The sequence below is a fragment of the Bolinopsis microptera genome, chromosome 10 (assembly GCF_026151205.1).
Source record: "Bolinopsis microptera isolate Bmic1 chromosome 10, MBARI_Bmic_1.0, whole genome shotgun sequence".
NCBI classification, from domain to species: Eukaryota; Metazoa; Ctenophora; class Tentaculata; order Lobata; family Bolinopsidae; genus Bolinopsis; species Bolinopsis microptera.
Genome location: NC_087081.1, coordinates 9,595,721 through 9,612,214, shown reverse-complemented (window position 1 = coordinate 9,612,214; position 16,494 = coordinate 9,595,721). Strand labels below are relative to the sequence as shown.

At 40.0% G+C, this 16,494-nt stretch overlaps 3 protein-coding genes across 5 annotated transcripts in view; 1 reads left to right on the top strand and 2 right to left on the bottom strand.

Moving 5' to 3' along the window:
- The window catches only part of LOC134821809 (uncharacterized), an 88,215-nt gene that overhangs the window by 18,796 nt on the left and 52,925 nt on the right, over positions 1-16,494 (top strand). For 2 of the 3 annotated variants that reach the window (XM_063832593.1, XM_063832591.1), the window contains exon 2: positions 13,795-13,822. The gene's annotated coding sequence lies outside the window, so the exon portion shown is untranslated. Of the gene's footprint in view, positions 1-11,441; positions 11,482-13,794; positions 13,823-16,494 lie in introns of those variants that run through there. The other variant, XM_063832592.1, reaches the window with a different exon arrangement.
- On the bottom strand, positions 3,526-4,380 carry LOC134821600 (uncharacterized). Its single transcript, XM_063832301.1, has one exon. It carries the CDS (start codon positions 4,378-4,380, stop codon positions 3,526-3,528), a length of 855 nt encoding a protein of 284 aa, XP_063688371.1.
- Positions 12,205-16,494, bottom strand: part of LOC134821599 (uncharacterized transmembrane protein DDB_G0289901-like) — a 30,800-nt gene continuing 26,510 nt past the window's right edge. Inside the window, exon 2 of the mRNA XM_063832300.1 lies at positions 12,205-12,992. Coding sequence (XP_063688370.1) covers positions 12,205-12,992 — 788 coding nt within the window. The remainder of the gene's footprint in view (positions 12,993-16,494) is intronic.

Here is a 16,494-nt window from a genome sequence, read left to right as displayed (position 1 = left end):
TAACTGTTTTGAGGTTATAACTAATGTTTAGATTCTGGTTTTATAACCGTTTTGAGCTTATAACCAATGTTTAGATTCTGGTTTTCGATCGTAGCTCTCAGTATTTAGAGCTTGGGTGTGTCTATTATTATTATCTAAGATCCATCTGATGTTGTGTGTAGTTTCAAGACATCATTGAAAATTGGAGCCCATGATATTCGTATCTTTTGTTCCAGTAATAATAAAGCGTTTAAATAAGAATAAAGTTCTGTATCCACATGAAAGTTGAGCACTTATGTTAAATGTGTTGTCTCAACTTTGCGTGGCCAGGCCAATGGCCACGCACATTATCCTGGACTGTTCATATTGCTGGTCCTGAGTCGTGAACACAGCACAGAATATTGATGCTAAATGTAATGAACAAATAATGTAAAGACTAAAGACCGACATATATAATATCATGAGTTTATGTTGATGAATATTGTGGTCCCTGGAGCATTTCTATAAATGAATACTCCACACTGTCACTATACTCTATGCAATATTATGGTTTAATGATATACACATTTCTTCGATACCCATTATACCGGGATTGTTAACACGTACGCTCTCTAAAACACTCTCTAAAGTTCCCTCCAAAGTTCTCTCTCAAGTTCCCTCTAAAGTTCTCTCTAAAGTTCTCTCTAAAGTTGAAAAGTTCCCTCTAAAGTTCTCTCTAAAGTTCTCTCTAAAGTTCTCTCTAATGTTCCTTCTAAAGTTCTCTCTAAAGTTCTCTCTAAAGTTCTCTCTAAAGTTCTCTCTAAAGTTCTCTCTAAAGTTCTCTCTAAAGTTCTCTCTAAAGTTCTCTCTAAAGTTCTCTCTAAAGTTCTCTCTAAAGTTCTCTCTAAAGTTCTCTCTAAAGTTCTCTCTAAAGTTTTCTCTGAAGTTCTCTCTAAAGTTCTCTATAAAGTTCTCTATAAAGTTCTCTCTAAAGTTCTCTCTAAAGTTCTCTCTAAAGTTCTCTCTAAAGTTCTCTCTAAAGTTCTCTCTAAAGTTCTCTCTAAAGATCTCTCTAAAGTTCTCTCTAAAGTTCTCTCTGAAGTTCTCTCTAAAGTTCTCTATAAAGTTCTCTCTAAAGTTCTCTCTAAAGTTCTCTCTAAAGTTCTCTCTAAAGTTCTCTCTAAAGTTCTCTCTAAAGTTCTCTCTAATGTTCCTTCTAAAGTTCTCTCTGAAGTTCTCTCTAAAGTTCTCTCTAAAGTTCTCTCTAAAGTTCTCTCTAAAGTTCTCTCTAAAGTTCTCTCTAAAGTTCCCTCTAATGTTCCCTCTAAAGTTCTCTCTAACGTTCTCTCTAAAGTTCTCTCTAATGTTCTCTCTAAAGTTGTCTCTAATGTTCCCTCTAAAGTTCTCTCTAAAGTTCTCTCTAAAACACGTTCTAAACCGAGTGCTCAGTTTCGTGACATAACACTGCACACCTGCGTGTGTGTTGAATTCAGTAAATCTAAGAAGCTATTTAACTCGTTTCAAGAGTTTTAAATTTACATTAACGAACAAAGTCTGATGGATCCCGCGGCTGCCTGGTTGGTCTCAAATAAATCGCAAAATGAAGGTGCGCATAAATTACACAGCATAAAACTTGCGAGTAAAATATTCATGAAATAAGTTAATATTATTTCCGTGCTGGACTCGAGCCAGGTTTTTAAGTTCAAGATATTCATATAATGGAATTGAGGAATTCCAGGGGATCATACGAGAAGCTGAGGGTAGCTACTTACACACATCCCCACATCATTCGGAGCGGTGTTTGTTGATGTTCTACCTGTGTGTTGAACAACAAATTAGTATATAATATAGATATATCCCCACAGTATTTAACTTTTGTCTAACCTTGGAGGATCATCACATCAGTTTCAACATAGTGCGTGTTTTCTTCCAACAGTATCTCCATGAGGTTTTAATTTTGCCCCGTTTTGGTTTAGTAGTTGTTATAATGTTGCAGTTGTTATAATGTTGTTTGAAAGTATCAAGCGACCACTACAATCTAGAAACCCTTGAAAACATACTATATAGTGCGTTTCACGGCAGGTTAGGGCCTTCCCTGATAACTTAAAACAGAGTAATTCCTGGTAGAATGGAATTTGTACGGCTTGGTAAAGGTCGACTAAGATAGGGAGGAGGGGGGGGGGGGCATTGGGCAACCGCATTGCCCATTTATTCCTTAACTTTTGTCCAAATGGGCATGGTCATCGATGGGCATTGCTGTTTTTAATCCTTAAAAAATAGCTTAAACTTGAGTCATGATGAAAGCCCAAGATATTGTGGCATAATACAACCTATCGTGTAATGAGCGTATATATAATAGCAAAGTCCGAAAGTAACACAGAATATAGTGATACTTAAAGGATGTCACCAATTTTGGTGAAACATAACATTTAACTTGGAACAGGCTCTAGTTTTGATAATTAACCGCAGGCAAAAAGCTCCCGCTTCTGCCATCTCATGACAATCCCCAGTTCGCCCAGTAAAATTACTGGTAAAATAGTTCACAACTTTGACGGTCAGATGAAAGAAGCGCTTACCCGTGCTAGCCACTTTACTCCGCAAGACTTTACTTGCAAACTCGCCACTTTGCTCCGTAATCAGACAACCTCAAACAGTCTGAAGACTGTTAGCTTGTTAGCTCGCGTCACGCTTCGTCACGATGTGTCAGTGTTTGAACTCATCCAGTCACCAGAATCACAATGATAATTGTTATATAAACATTTTACGAAGGAGCATTGTAATCTTGATGGGTTGTTATCGTATGGTGATCTGCGTCATGTTACGTACAACATGGCTTTTCAACCTCTTAGGTTCCTGCTTGCCGTATTCCAACCACTCACAATACAATATTATTATTATCTATACGGGCAACTAGAACGAACACCGATGGGACAATAAGACAACATTAAGACACATTAAGACAACAATAAGACAACATTAAGACAACAATAAGACACATTAACACAAAAATAAGACAACATTAAGACACCAATAAGACAACATTAAGACAACATTAACGCAACAAACACCGATAAGACAACAAACGATAAGACAACATTAAGACAACATTAAGGCATCATTAAGGCAACATTAAGGCAACATTAAAGCAACAAATTCGTTTAAGACAACAAATTATACTGTTATACATGATTATTATGTATACATAATAATCATGTATAACAGAAATAGTGTTATACTGTTATACATAACAGTATAACACTATTTCTTCGAATATATTTTACTTTGTCAAATTATATTTTACTTCATCAACTGAGTTAGAGTAATACGAAATTGTGACTTAAACTATGAAAATGAAATAATTAGGTCTCATTATTTATCAGGTAATACAAATTTACAGAGCAATAAATTAATCAAAAATTCTTCTGAATAGGGCTGGGATATCTTGGTTGAAGGCTTTCCTCACGGACGCGTTGTCTCTTGTCAGTCCGTATCGCTTACACCACATAAATTCTGACAGGGCTACAGTCATGGCTGCTGAATCCGTTCGGGTACGACCGGTTCCTCTTCTCATGTGGTTCTTAGCGTGGAACCACATCCCTTCGCAGCTGTTGGTGTGAACACCAGTGACCGGGTCCACAAATCCTCGATTTTGACAACTTGATGAGGAAATCCGTGGTGTTGCAGGGCGTTATACCCTTTCCACTTGTCGGTGAGAATAGTTGTACCCGGTAGAACGTGCTCCTTGATGAGTGTGATCAGGGTGTTGTGATCGCGTCGATTGCCGGTACACTCCACTAAGAAGCATTCGCCAGTAGTCCTACAGAACCCACCCAGCACCCATTTTCCGACTACACGTCGACCTCTGTTATATTTTCGTTTACCGAATTTGGATTCGTCAACCTCCACTGTACAGCCGACCCCACCAATCTTTCTGCGTGCACCGTTGTCGAACAGGTCTTCAAGCATGCAATTTCGGATCGAGGAGAAGATGGACCGTACACAGCCGGTGCTGATGGTTATGATCCGTGCTACGTCGCAGACGCTCAGTCGGTTGCAGAACAGCCAGATGATGTGGAGGAATACGGAGAAGGGTAGCTTGCGTTTGTGGAGGATACTCCCGGTTCTCACTGAGCAGAAGTGGTCGATGTCTGAAGAAGTGTCTGAACACTGCCAGCAGTAGCCGTCTGTGTACTTGCTCGTTGGGCATTTCTTCAAGGTCATAAAATTGTTGCACTCTTCACAAGTTTGGAAAGGTCGCAGCATTCCGATATCCAAGCAGTACTGTAGACATTCCGTGCATTGCAGAAGCAGCACTCGTGGACAGACGTCAGACAATCCCTTGAGAGCTCGTTCCTGCAGCTCCGTAAAGTAACGCTCCAAACCGTATACCCAGCGGCAAAAGATATCTGCAACAGAAAACATAGAGACCTAACTCGCCTTTATGCTCAAGGAAACGCCCTGAAGCCTAAAACTCGTTATTAAGATATTTGTTTTATTCTATATTGTAATCCAGTTATTTCAGTATCAATTTAACATCAATTTAAATTTCCGACTTTTAACTAGCTGTCCAAAGTATCTTAACAGATAATTTCAAAAATCTGTGTGTGTAATAATGCTACCCTTTTTAACTGCGGCAATGAAATCCCGGCCGTATATTACATATTCTAAACATTTTGTTGCATTAATGTTGCATTTAACGAGTTTAAACACCGCAATTCCAGTCGCAAGCCACTACTAGCATTGTCACAACTATAAAGCTGCCATATAGCCTGACTGACAATTTTATCGACTGACTGACAATGTTTCTTCTTTTCCCCATTTAGAATACAAAGATTAGTACATTTTAGCTTATGATTAATACATATTATATTTTTACCTATAGTTTACCTAGATTGTCTTAATGTTGTTTTAAAGAATTTGTTGTTTTAATGTTGTCTTGAATGAGTTTAGTGTCTTAATGTTGTCTTAATGTTGTCTTAATTGAGTTTGTTGTCTTAATGTTGTCTTAATGTTGTCTTAATGTTGTCTTAATGTTGTCTTAATATTTTATCTTATTTTGTTGTCTTATCGGTGTTTGTTGTCTTAATCTTGTCTTATTGTTGTCTTATTGTTGTCTTATTGTTGCCTTAATGTTGTCTTAATGTTGTCTTAATGTTGTCTTAATGTTTGCTTTAATGTTGCCTTAATGTTGCCTTAATGTTGTCTTAATGTTGTCTTATCGTTTGTTGTCTTATTGGTGTTTGTTGCGTTAACGTTGTCTTATTGTTGTCTTAATGTTGTCTTAATGTTGTCTTATTGTTGTCTTAATGTTGTCTTAATGTTGTCTTAATGTCCCATCGGTGTTCGTACAAGTTGCCTCTATACGTTCTTATTATTCTATTAGTCTATTCTAGAGCTGGTGTGTTTGTTTTCCTTGCTCGCTATCCATTTTATTAACATGATACGCACGCGTATCTACCATCTGCATCACGACTAAGTCTAGGTTACTCTAGTCCTAGATCGAGTAACCGATCATTTTAAAGTGTACTTAAATATAATGTATATTATTATATACTAGAAAGCCCGTGGTAACAGGGACGAAGCTAGTAGTATTTCTTGAAAGAAAGTTTTAATCGCATCAAAAAATATCCATCCCAACCGAAGATACGGCCGATTTAAATATAAAAAACTTTAAACACAACGTAATTACGTGCATGTGTACATTAAAACACCGTTGCTATGGAACGTTTTGGTTGTTACCTAAATTCCTATTTTTCATCTTATTTGCACGTGGGCGGTCGTACAGACATACAGACAGACAAAAATAATTCTCTGAACTATAGTAGAGATGATATACTGTATATTAATATTATATAATGTACCTTTAATGTATGTATTATGACATACTGAACGACCAGCTCCTTTGCCCTAGAGAGTAAAGCCTTGTGAGCTGTGTTTCTCCCTGTATTATGTGAGATCTCCCTCGTCCTCCTACGTTAGAAAACATTGGTACGGGGTATCTCCCTCGTCCTCCTTCGTTAGAAAACATTGGTATGGGATATCTCCCTCGTCCTCCTACGTTAGAAAACATTGGTACGGGGTATCTCCCTCGTCCTCCTTCGTTAGAAAACATTGGTACGGGGTATCTCCCTCGTCCTCCTTCGTTAGAAAACATTGGTACGGGGTATCTCCCTCGTCCTCCTTCGTTAGAAAACATTGGTACGGGGTATCTCCCTCGTCCTCCTTCGTTAGAAAACATTGGTACGGGGTATCTCCCTCGTCCTCCTTCGTTAGAAAACATTGGTACGGGGTATCTCCCTCGTCCTCCTTCGTTAGAAAACATTGGTACGGGGTATCTCCCTCGTCCTCCTTCGTTAGAAAACATTGGTACGGGGTATCTCCCTCGTCCTCCTTCGTTAGAAAACATTGGTACGGGGTATCTCCCTCGTCCTCCTTCGTTAGAAAACATTGGTACGGGGTATCTCCCTCGTCCTCCTTCGTTAGAAAACATTGGTACGGGGTATCTCCCTCGTCCTCCTTCGTTATAAAACATTGGTATGGGGTATCTCCCTCGTCCTCCTTCGTTAGAAAACATTGGTACGGGGTATCTCCCTCGTCCTCCTTCGTTAGAAAACATTGGTACGGGGTAGACGATCCGTAGTCAGTGATTATCGGGCAGTGCTACTCATTTGACATTTCCTCCTCCTCTTTTAACTAGTCAGACTCGTTCTATTTACTTCCTTTATACTTTTATAAATATATTCCTTTGTACTTTACTAATCTTTACATTAGAACGGTGTAAAGCAATACAACACGCAAAACCTGTACCACAACAAACATACACAATCTATGTGTATTACACATTACATTGTGTTATTATGTGTAATTCTATTGTGTGATTTTATCATACAAATCATGATTATATAATATATATATATGTATTATGTAATTTATAATTATATACCATTTCCGTTATTTTAATTTACTTACATAATATATTTCTGGTGGTTATTTGCAAAGCCACTCCTTTTACCAGCCACTACTTGCAGAATGCAGATGTGTAAATATTATTCTGGCTTCTCAAATAAAAAATAAAGATTAAAAAATCTAGTTCCCTGATAAGTGCACGTGACTCATAACAAGATGTGACATTGAGTTTGGCTTACACTTTTTACTCTTGATAAACTTTCAGAGAGAGAGAGAGAGAGAGAGAGAGAGATAGAGAGAGTGTGTATTGACACTGTGTATATCCAAGCAATGTACACTCGTGTATTTTAGTCCTTGTATAATATTTGTATATTGCGGCACGTCTATTCCAATGTTATTATATTATGAGGAGGAGATTGTATTCGCTATTCGAATCTCTCGATATAATCTGACGGTTAACATTTATTAAGGAAATGTAATAATGTAATATAGGAAATATAATAATACAGTAAGAAATATAATGAAATATAAAGAAATAATACGAAATAATACGAAATATAATGAAATATAATGAAATAATACGAAAGACTATGATATAATAGTCAAGAATATAACCGGTTTATTATTCTCGCTATTGACGGCAAGCAATCACAGAAACTATAAAAAGCAGCCAGTCGGTAGCCTTCTAGAAAACTAAAAGCATTCTTCTCGTTCAATCATTAGATGATATTATTCTTACGAATTCTCGAAAAAAAGAATCCATTAAAATCACATCATTCTGTCGAATTATGTGTCATACATCCGGATCCCGACGGCACTCGTGGCACTCTCGTGGCACTCTCGTGGCACTGTTGTGGCACTATGGCGGCACTTTGGCGGCACTATGGCTACGGTGTCATAAAAGCATTACCCTTTATTTACTAGCCTTGTCGAAGCCTTGAGGTTTACAATCCTGATCTAGTGACGTGTCACATGCTATCAGCTTATTGGCGTTGCGATAACATTCCTGCAGGATACACTTAACACTTAGGTATCACAATATAGCAATAACAAGTCCCACGTGCAATGTTCAGTTGTTATAGAATCTGGATTGGTATGACGTAGGTATTAACTTGACGTGAGGACGTGAGGTGTGTCATGAGAATGCTACATTGTATCTTGCAATCATATCACAGAAGGACATATAAGACGAGGTCCATACGGAAATAGCATCAGTGATAGTTCACACTTCCCGATCTTTCAAGTAAGCCAGCTACGAGAAGTTTCGAGATCATGGGATGTTTTTAACAGAAGCTAACTGTAAGGTTTTGTCAAGACAGCATGAATTCACAGTTGGGCCGCCCAACTGTGAATTCATGCTGTCTTGACAAAACCTTACACATAAGTTTACCTGATCCTTTTTTAGCTATGCCATAATTACCCTGCCAAGGAAAGAAATGGCTTCGGCAACATCGTGCAATATGGTTTCACCAACTGAAATAAATGCTTGTTGAAAAGAGCAGATATTATCTCCTTGTCTTAGCTTTACGTTCAGAAGCCATTTAAAATTTAAACACCCCAATACTGCAGATATCGTTGCTGCTGAGAATATAAAACTGCAAACCTCGCTCCTTATTTGGTCATTTATACGCGTGGTATTTGTTTAGTGTCAGAGTTTTGATTCTTCAGAACATTCACTGCAGATATTGTTAATTGTTTTAACTTTTCTGTTTTTGTAACAGCGTTAGATTTTAACGTAGCTAGAAAGCGTGCATATTACTGAATATAATGTGATGACATATTGGGGGAAACAGTCGTGGCTGTCAACAACGTGCACGTGTCGCATTCTTATGGGTATACTAACTACATGCAGCTGTACTTATCCTCCATTATATAGTTATATATCAGATATACTACTTTATACTTTACCTATAATTTTATCTTGAGTATTGGGTATCATGTATCAGAGTATCCCTTGTCAAATTTCTGGGATTTTATTTCTTCCATTTTATTATCAAATATATCTTAATTAATCGAATTTTAGATAAACGAAGCCTGTTCATAGTTCAATTTCAAAAGGGAGGCTTAATAGAAGGATCATTTACTTCCACAAAAAATCGTAATTCAATTTTGTGGGCTTAACTACCATAACACAGTGCGTATGAGGTTACAACATAGGAGGTTTCTATGAATGTAATTATTTTTACAGAGGAGGGATTCTGTTAGTAACCGGAAATAATATTTAAACAAAATTAGGAGTCTAGATTCCTGAACACTTATTATTACTGCCATTTAAAGTTGTATGCTATATACGCCGTCGCAAAGGGTGGGTCCTGAGAAAATGCTACGAAAACAGATTTAATTGCGTATAAGGGCAGCGTATACGATTCTTATAAGGCAAGATAAATCATGTAACGTCAGCTCAAAGTGATGGTGACGCACACTGCAGCCAATGTCCCTTAAGTCTGATTAGCAACCAGCATACTTGCGCAATTCTAAATTAAGATGCTTTTCACCGACTGGCTGGAAGACGCGAGCTATTGCTAGTTTATTGATGGCATTTGAACGTCAAGCTAGCTGTGCATGATGTTATTATATTGCGCAAATTGCGCGCAGTATAATTGCATGTGCGCGTTCTTTGGGAATCGGTTTCGGTTTCGACCAGCTTCCAGATTGCAACGGTTATTAAGAAGAGTGTCACGTTTTCATGCTTAGTAGTTAGTGTGTTTTCAGTGTACATACTACATTAAACTCGATGTGTCAATGTTAAATTCAGATGCATATGTAAAGTCAATTGAATGTTATACTCCCTTATGATTTCATGTAAATGTGTGGGCTGTGAGTATGTTTTGTCTCAAACTAGTTTTGCATTTTGATGAAGCCTAGCGGCACCGCTTCAACAATCGTACAGAGATAATTAGTGGGCAGAGTAATCTAAAATGTCAGTCACGGCGCCTACATCTCCCCTTCTCTTTATCAAGCGGTATTCAAACAATGTCTAACTTAATCACAGGAGGCAGGAGAGGGTAAACACATAACCTCTTTTCTACCCGAATGAGGTGCTTTCGGTTTTGGATAAGTCAATGTATATCACGAACCTTAAATGTAGTAGGCAATGCACCTTCAGGAATGTGCCTTTTCTCATAGTTCTTGGTGTGAAAATCTGAAATATGTGTTTCGCCCTGGATGCCAGTTGAGAATATTCTCACAGTCATTATTGCGTTACGTCAGAGAGAAAGTGACAAGTCGCACGATTATCCTTCAAACGAATGTAATCATACATGTAATAATCTTTGTTGAATTCTTGGGTAAGCGGGCTGGTCTGTGTCAAAGCCTGTACGGGGCCTCGTAAATTTATAAGTTCATTAAATCGCTTGATAAACGAAAGGGCGGTTCGTTTTACTTCTTATTCAATAGTATCATACCCAGTCCGGCCCTTTTTTACTTACTTTTTTAATTTTTAGATCTGATAGATCTATGATCACATTTCATTGTTGACGAAATAATTGCTTTCCCGTTTTCACCTAACAAGCACTTCACAGTCCCTAAAACACAAGCTCTTTGCACGTGTTGCTGCGCTAACACAAGCTCTTTGCACGTGTTGCTGCGCTAACAGAAATTAGCTTTTTGTAAGTGTTAGCAAGAGTATTTACATTTTGCTATTTACTAACACATCGGCAATGCTCGGTAATTCCTTTTATCAGCCACTTAACGGGCGTGTCCACTTTGGGCTACTGATTTACACTACACAGATCTGTGTGCTTATCTTTTAATTTAATTTAAATTAGCCCTGTCCACTCTAGTTCTGAGAGGTAGTTGAATGTACATGAGATAAGGAAGTCAGGGCTAAGAAGTTGGCTAACTTATCTTAGTAATTAGGACTAATAAATCCTCTGTCTGAACGGTGAACCAGTAGTGACTAGACTATTCCAACGTCTCACTGTTCTGACGATCGACACATTGCGTTACTCAATCGGTGACACTGAGCTGCTCAGAACTGAAAATTGGAATATTTTTCAGCAGAAAACTTGACCACTCCTTCTTTTGTCAAGCTAAACATTTTACAGCGTAATAATTGATAGGGTGGGAGCATAATAGATCTGTGTAAGCAAAGGTGCGCATATTATGTTGAATTATGTTGGATTATGAAAGATATGAAAGTTTACAGCGGGGTAAATATCCCCATTGTTTAAAGATATTTATTGCATCCGGGGGTGCAGAATATGTAGCCAGCTTCATTTTCTGTTTCGATTACTTCCCACATTTGTTACACTTCTGTTTGTTAATGCGAACTTAACATATTTACCAGCCTTTAGTTCGTTTCAGGTCTCCCTCTTTTTTAGTTCTTTGCACTATTAAGTTATTTTTCTCTGTTTTTATTTGGTTTCCGTCCTGCTCTGTGTTCATGCATGATTAATTAGCCATGACGTGAAAATCGCGAGCTAATTTTTAAATAGCCCACGTAAATAGCCCACAAGCTGTGAAGGGACGATGTCCTTGAAGGGGTTCCCATAAGAGAAGCTGTGAAGGGAACAGTTAAACTTGTCCAGAAGAGGAGTAATAGAAGGGTCTAGGAATTTTGTACGGGGCATTTACCTGTATGTAAAATGTAAACGGAACAACAACAACTTCCTCCTGGTATGAACACAAAACACAGCCCCAAACAAACACCCACGTTCTCTATCCACTTTTAAATGATGTTAAACTGAGAATCCCAAACAATAATCCACCGTGTCATATACAACCAACTCCAAACAAACAAGCGTCACCAAGCTGACTAATCTTAATTCAAATTAGTCGGAACCGCGGAACAGTAATGATTCAACATCTATCCCAGCCCCCGGCTCTATCCCAGCCCCCGGCTCTATCCCAGCCCCCGGCTCTATCCCAGCCCCCGGCTCTCACCCGGTCTCCGGCTCTATCCCAGCCCCCGGCTCTCACCCGGCCCCGGCTCTATCCCAGCTCCCGGCTCTATCCCAGCCCCCGGCTCTATCCCAGCCCCCGGCTCTATCCCAGCCCCCGGCTCTATCCCAGCGGCCGGTCCCCGGCTCTATCCCAGCGGCCAGCCCCCGGCTCTCACCCTGTCCCCGGCTTTATTCCAGCCCCCGGCTCTCTCCCGGCCCCCGGCTCTATCCCAGCCCCCGGCTCTATCCCAGCCCCCGGCTCTATCCCAGCCCCCGGCTCTATCCCAGCCCCCGGCTCTATCCCAGCCCCCGGCTCTATCCCAGCCCCCGGCTCTCACCCGGCCCCCGGCTCTATCCCAGCCCCCGGCTCTATCCCAGCCCCCGGCTCTATCCCAGCCCCCGGCTCTATCCCAGCCCCCGGCTCTATCCCAGCCCCCGGCTCTATCCCAGCCCCTGGCTATATCCTAGCCCCCGGCTCTATCCCAGCCCCCGGCTCTATCCCAGCCCCCGGCTCTATCCCAGCTCCCGGCTCTATCCCAGCCCCCGGCTCTATCCCAGCCCCGGCTCTATCCCAGCCCCCGGCTCTATCCCAGCTCCCGACTCTATCCCAGCCCCCGGCTCTCACCCAGCCCCCGGCTCTCACCCGGTCCCCGGCTCTATCCCAGCCCCCGGCTCTATCCCAGCCCCCGGCTCTATCCCAGCCCCCGGCTCTCACCCAGCCCCCGGCTCTCACCCGGTCCCCGGCTTTATTCCAGCCCCCGGCTCTATCCCAGCCCCCGGCTCTATCCCAGCCCCCGGCTCTGTCCCAGCCCCCGGCTCTATCCCAGCCCCCGGCTCTCACCCAGCCCCCGGCTCTCACCCGGTCCCCGGCTTTATTCCAGCCCCCGGCTCTATCCCAGCCCCCGGCTCTATCCCAGCCCCCGGCTCTGTCCCAGCCCCCGGCTCTATACCAGCCCCCGGCTCTATACCAGCCCCCGGCTCTATCCCAGCCCCCGGCTCTATCCCAGCCCCCGGCTCTATCCCAGCCCCCGGCTCTATCCCAGCCCCCGGCTCTATCCCAGCCCCCGGCTCTATCCCAGCCCCCGGCTCTCACCCAGCCCCCGGCTCTCACCCGGTCCCCGGCTCTATCCCAGCCCCCGGCTCTATCCCAGCCCCCGGCTCTATTCCGGCCCCCGGCTCTATCCCAGCCCCCGGCTCTGTTGCAAATAACAGCCACTATTCCCCGCAAGGTTATCCTTAACCAGTCTGGGTTGGTTGTTATACTAGTGACTGTGAGGGATTGTTTCTCGTTTCTCTTGCACCCATTGATACCGTTATTGATATTTTGTTGCCACGTAATGTTCTATTTCGAGAGCAATGTGGCAAAAATATACCGATTTTGGGTCTGAAATAACTGTACTCTATTAGGAATAAGTACTAAATAAATTGATAGATCCCTTATTTCTCTACCCTACTCCCATGTTTGGTATAAGTAAGTGCATGGCCACTGACGAGTAGGTCCCGGCCACATACAACTCAAACCATATAAATGAGTACTAGTAGTACTACACCTCCGGCAACTCCTGGTCCTGTATATTGAAAACTGTAAATTTGGGAATTATCATATTATTATTGACGGTCTTTCTTGGAAAATGGAATATTAAGGTCTTTAATTCGTTTTGTGTCGGTTTCTCGGTCTAGTGCTCATATGTCTCTTCTTTTCATTGTTAACTATAGTTTTGTCATCGGGACGAGGGACGTTCTAGGAATAATTAGAATTTACTCGGAATAATTACAGTGTAATTGTGATGAGTATAGTTGGTGCATAGTGGGGGCTGGTTAGACTTATTATAATTGTGAATAGCTGAACACTTTACCCGGTGCACAAATATTGTCTGTTAATTTTGTTTTTATTAGTCGTATGTAAATGTGACAATCGCAAACTTTTCTCACCCTCTATTGAGCTCTCTTAATTTTCTAGCTCATTTTTTCAAAAGTCTCCTCTTTTAGGTCACCTCCATACATTATCAATAGAAATAATAATAACTTAATTTACTTTTAATTTCAGGCTAATGAAAATCTGACGACTTCTATACGTGAGTAAACTCTTTTTAAATTTAGATTATATTTCAATTTAAAGTTTTATCAACAGTTTGGTGAACAAAATATTTCCATCTACATGGGTTGTCTATGGGTTGTCAGCCAGTAGTAGAAGCATCTGCTGTTTTACGTTTATTTGTATATTATATATATTAAATTTATTATATCTATATTATATTTATATATAAGAAATGGCCTTATTGGAATTCCGACCACGTTTTGCGTCACTTCACTTAAAACTGTACAAATAATTTACAATTATTTACAAAATATGCACATTTTAACCACAGATGATATTAAGGGTGAGTAATAACCACAAGCATAGCTATAGTTTTAAACCTTTTGTTGTTTTGAATTTACATGTAGACAAGTCATCTTAATTAACATTTTAAAAGTTTAAACACCGTTTAGATTTATCTAAATGACATTTTAACGATTTTTAACTTTCATTTTGGTCATTTTTATAAAAATTTAACGTTGCTTTTAACATTTCACCACACAGAAGATCGGGTTTTGTTTGATAACAAACACATAAAACAAATCACTTTTTGTTTCGGTCAATGATGATATCATTTTGTAGGCAAACATCAATAATTTCGATACAAAAAATAATTTATCAACACCAACTTATCCCACCGTATTGTCCCCAGAAACATCCCCCAATAGCTGACACAGATTACATCTCACTGTCCACCATCTCCACTATAATAATACAATACTATTCAGTAATCCAGTCATCTGTTTACCTCCGCTCTCTGTTCTGTCATTAACATTATTAAGTATATATTAACATTATTAAGTATGTATTAACATTATTAAGTATATATTAATATTATTAAGCATATATTATAACATTGTTAAGTGTATATTAACATTGTTAAGACTTAAGTGTATATATTACTTTACATGGGATGAACCCCCTACTGCTAGGAGCACCACATACTCCAATACTCAACATTATTCATTGTGCTTTACAACACACATAATCTCATGGCATTACGGCTTTTAGTATGCATATTGCTCATAACCAATGATGTGATTGTATGTAAACTAGTTTCAACATTACAAATCTATTAAATTTATTGAGTGCTATGTAATGGGATGGTAAGGTTTTAACCAATTGTAGATATTCCACACCGTTCGCGTTGCACCATAATATGAGGAATTTCTTTCACTTCTAGATGAAAAGCTCTAATAATGAATATTATATGAATGTTATGACAGTGTATTCGTATAAAATACATAATATGTATGAACTACATGACATAATAACTTGCACATAATCTAACATAATATGCGTTATATTACATCATATCCCATAATACAATCCTTCACGCTCTCTTCTACAACTGACATCATTTCTCTAACATCTAGTTATCAAGGTTACAGCACTCACACACGCTCTCATCATCTCCGCCCAATACTGCTAAATACCGGGCATATTCTGAAATCTGAAGAGATTAACTGCTAAATTCTACTAAGTCTGAAAAGTCATTTTGTGTATCACACTGGTGTCACACTGGTGTCACACTGGTGTCACACTGGTGTCACACTGAACCAGGATCTCTTTACCACACAAATCATTACCTTCATAATAATACCGAGTAATACACAGCGCCAGGTTTTATCAACTTAACAGCTTCAGTGAGTCTTCACGATATATATTATATATATAATATATAATATATTATCTCATAAGGAATATAACGTTTAACTCTAACCCCCCAGTTCCATAGCGGATATTATGCCAAATTATTAGACGGACGTCCATTTCTACGGTGATGATTCTCCGGCTCCGTCTACTGTATTAGACGGAGATGAATCTCTCCGGGAATTTCTCGGAGATTGTAGCAGTTTGTGGCAGTTTCTTTGCACTTTGCTCCATCTGTGAGAATCAACAAAATTACCGTATATGGTCTCCGGATAAGGTTATGGAACTGCAAACCGGAGAAATATCCGAAGAAATATCAGTAGACGATATCCGTCTAATAATTTGGCATAATATCCGGCCATGGAACTGGGGGGGTAAGGAATATAACGTTTAACTCTAAGGTATAAGGTGTCCGCCTATATTTCTGCAATCTAATGATTACCAACCCCAGTAGTGTGTTCTAATGATATACCCTCAAAACGTTAAACCATAATTAGGAGATTGACCGAGTGAGAGAGGGACCATGTAATCTTACGTATGATTCATATCCGTTTAGTTCACTAGATTACCTGGTCCCCCTAGCACATTACAATTTGTATGGTGAACTACCTATACCACAATTAGGCTTATAATTGTTGTTACCCTGAATCAAATTGCTTTTACCTCTCGCCGCATTAGTTCCTCACTGCTCGTGGTAGGTGTGGTGCATCGTCAACTTCATTTTGTGGGTCATGAGTATTTTTGGCCAAATTCTCGTTCTCAAAAATTATTTTTTAGTATTCTTGAGAAAAGTTTCCAGGAAAGTCGACAAACTCATTCTCAAATCTGAGATCTGGTATGACCAATTACTAGGCCCCAAGCAGCTGCAGTGACTTCTAACTAATACTCGCTACTAAGCGCCGATGTAACCTTGTCCCACCCTCACATAGCGGAGTGTGGACCAGTTCATTCATCTCACTAATTTTTCTAGCGGTTCTTAGTGGTTTTCTCTGCACTCTCATGTTCGTGAACCACTCA

What these genes read in the sequence shown, in the direction of transcription:
- LOC134821600 (XM_063832301.1), bottom strand. Translation starts at nt 4,380, where the DNA reads ATGTTTTCTGTTGCAGATATCTTTTGCCGCTGGGTATACGGTTTGGAG.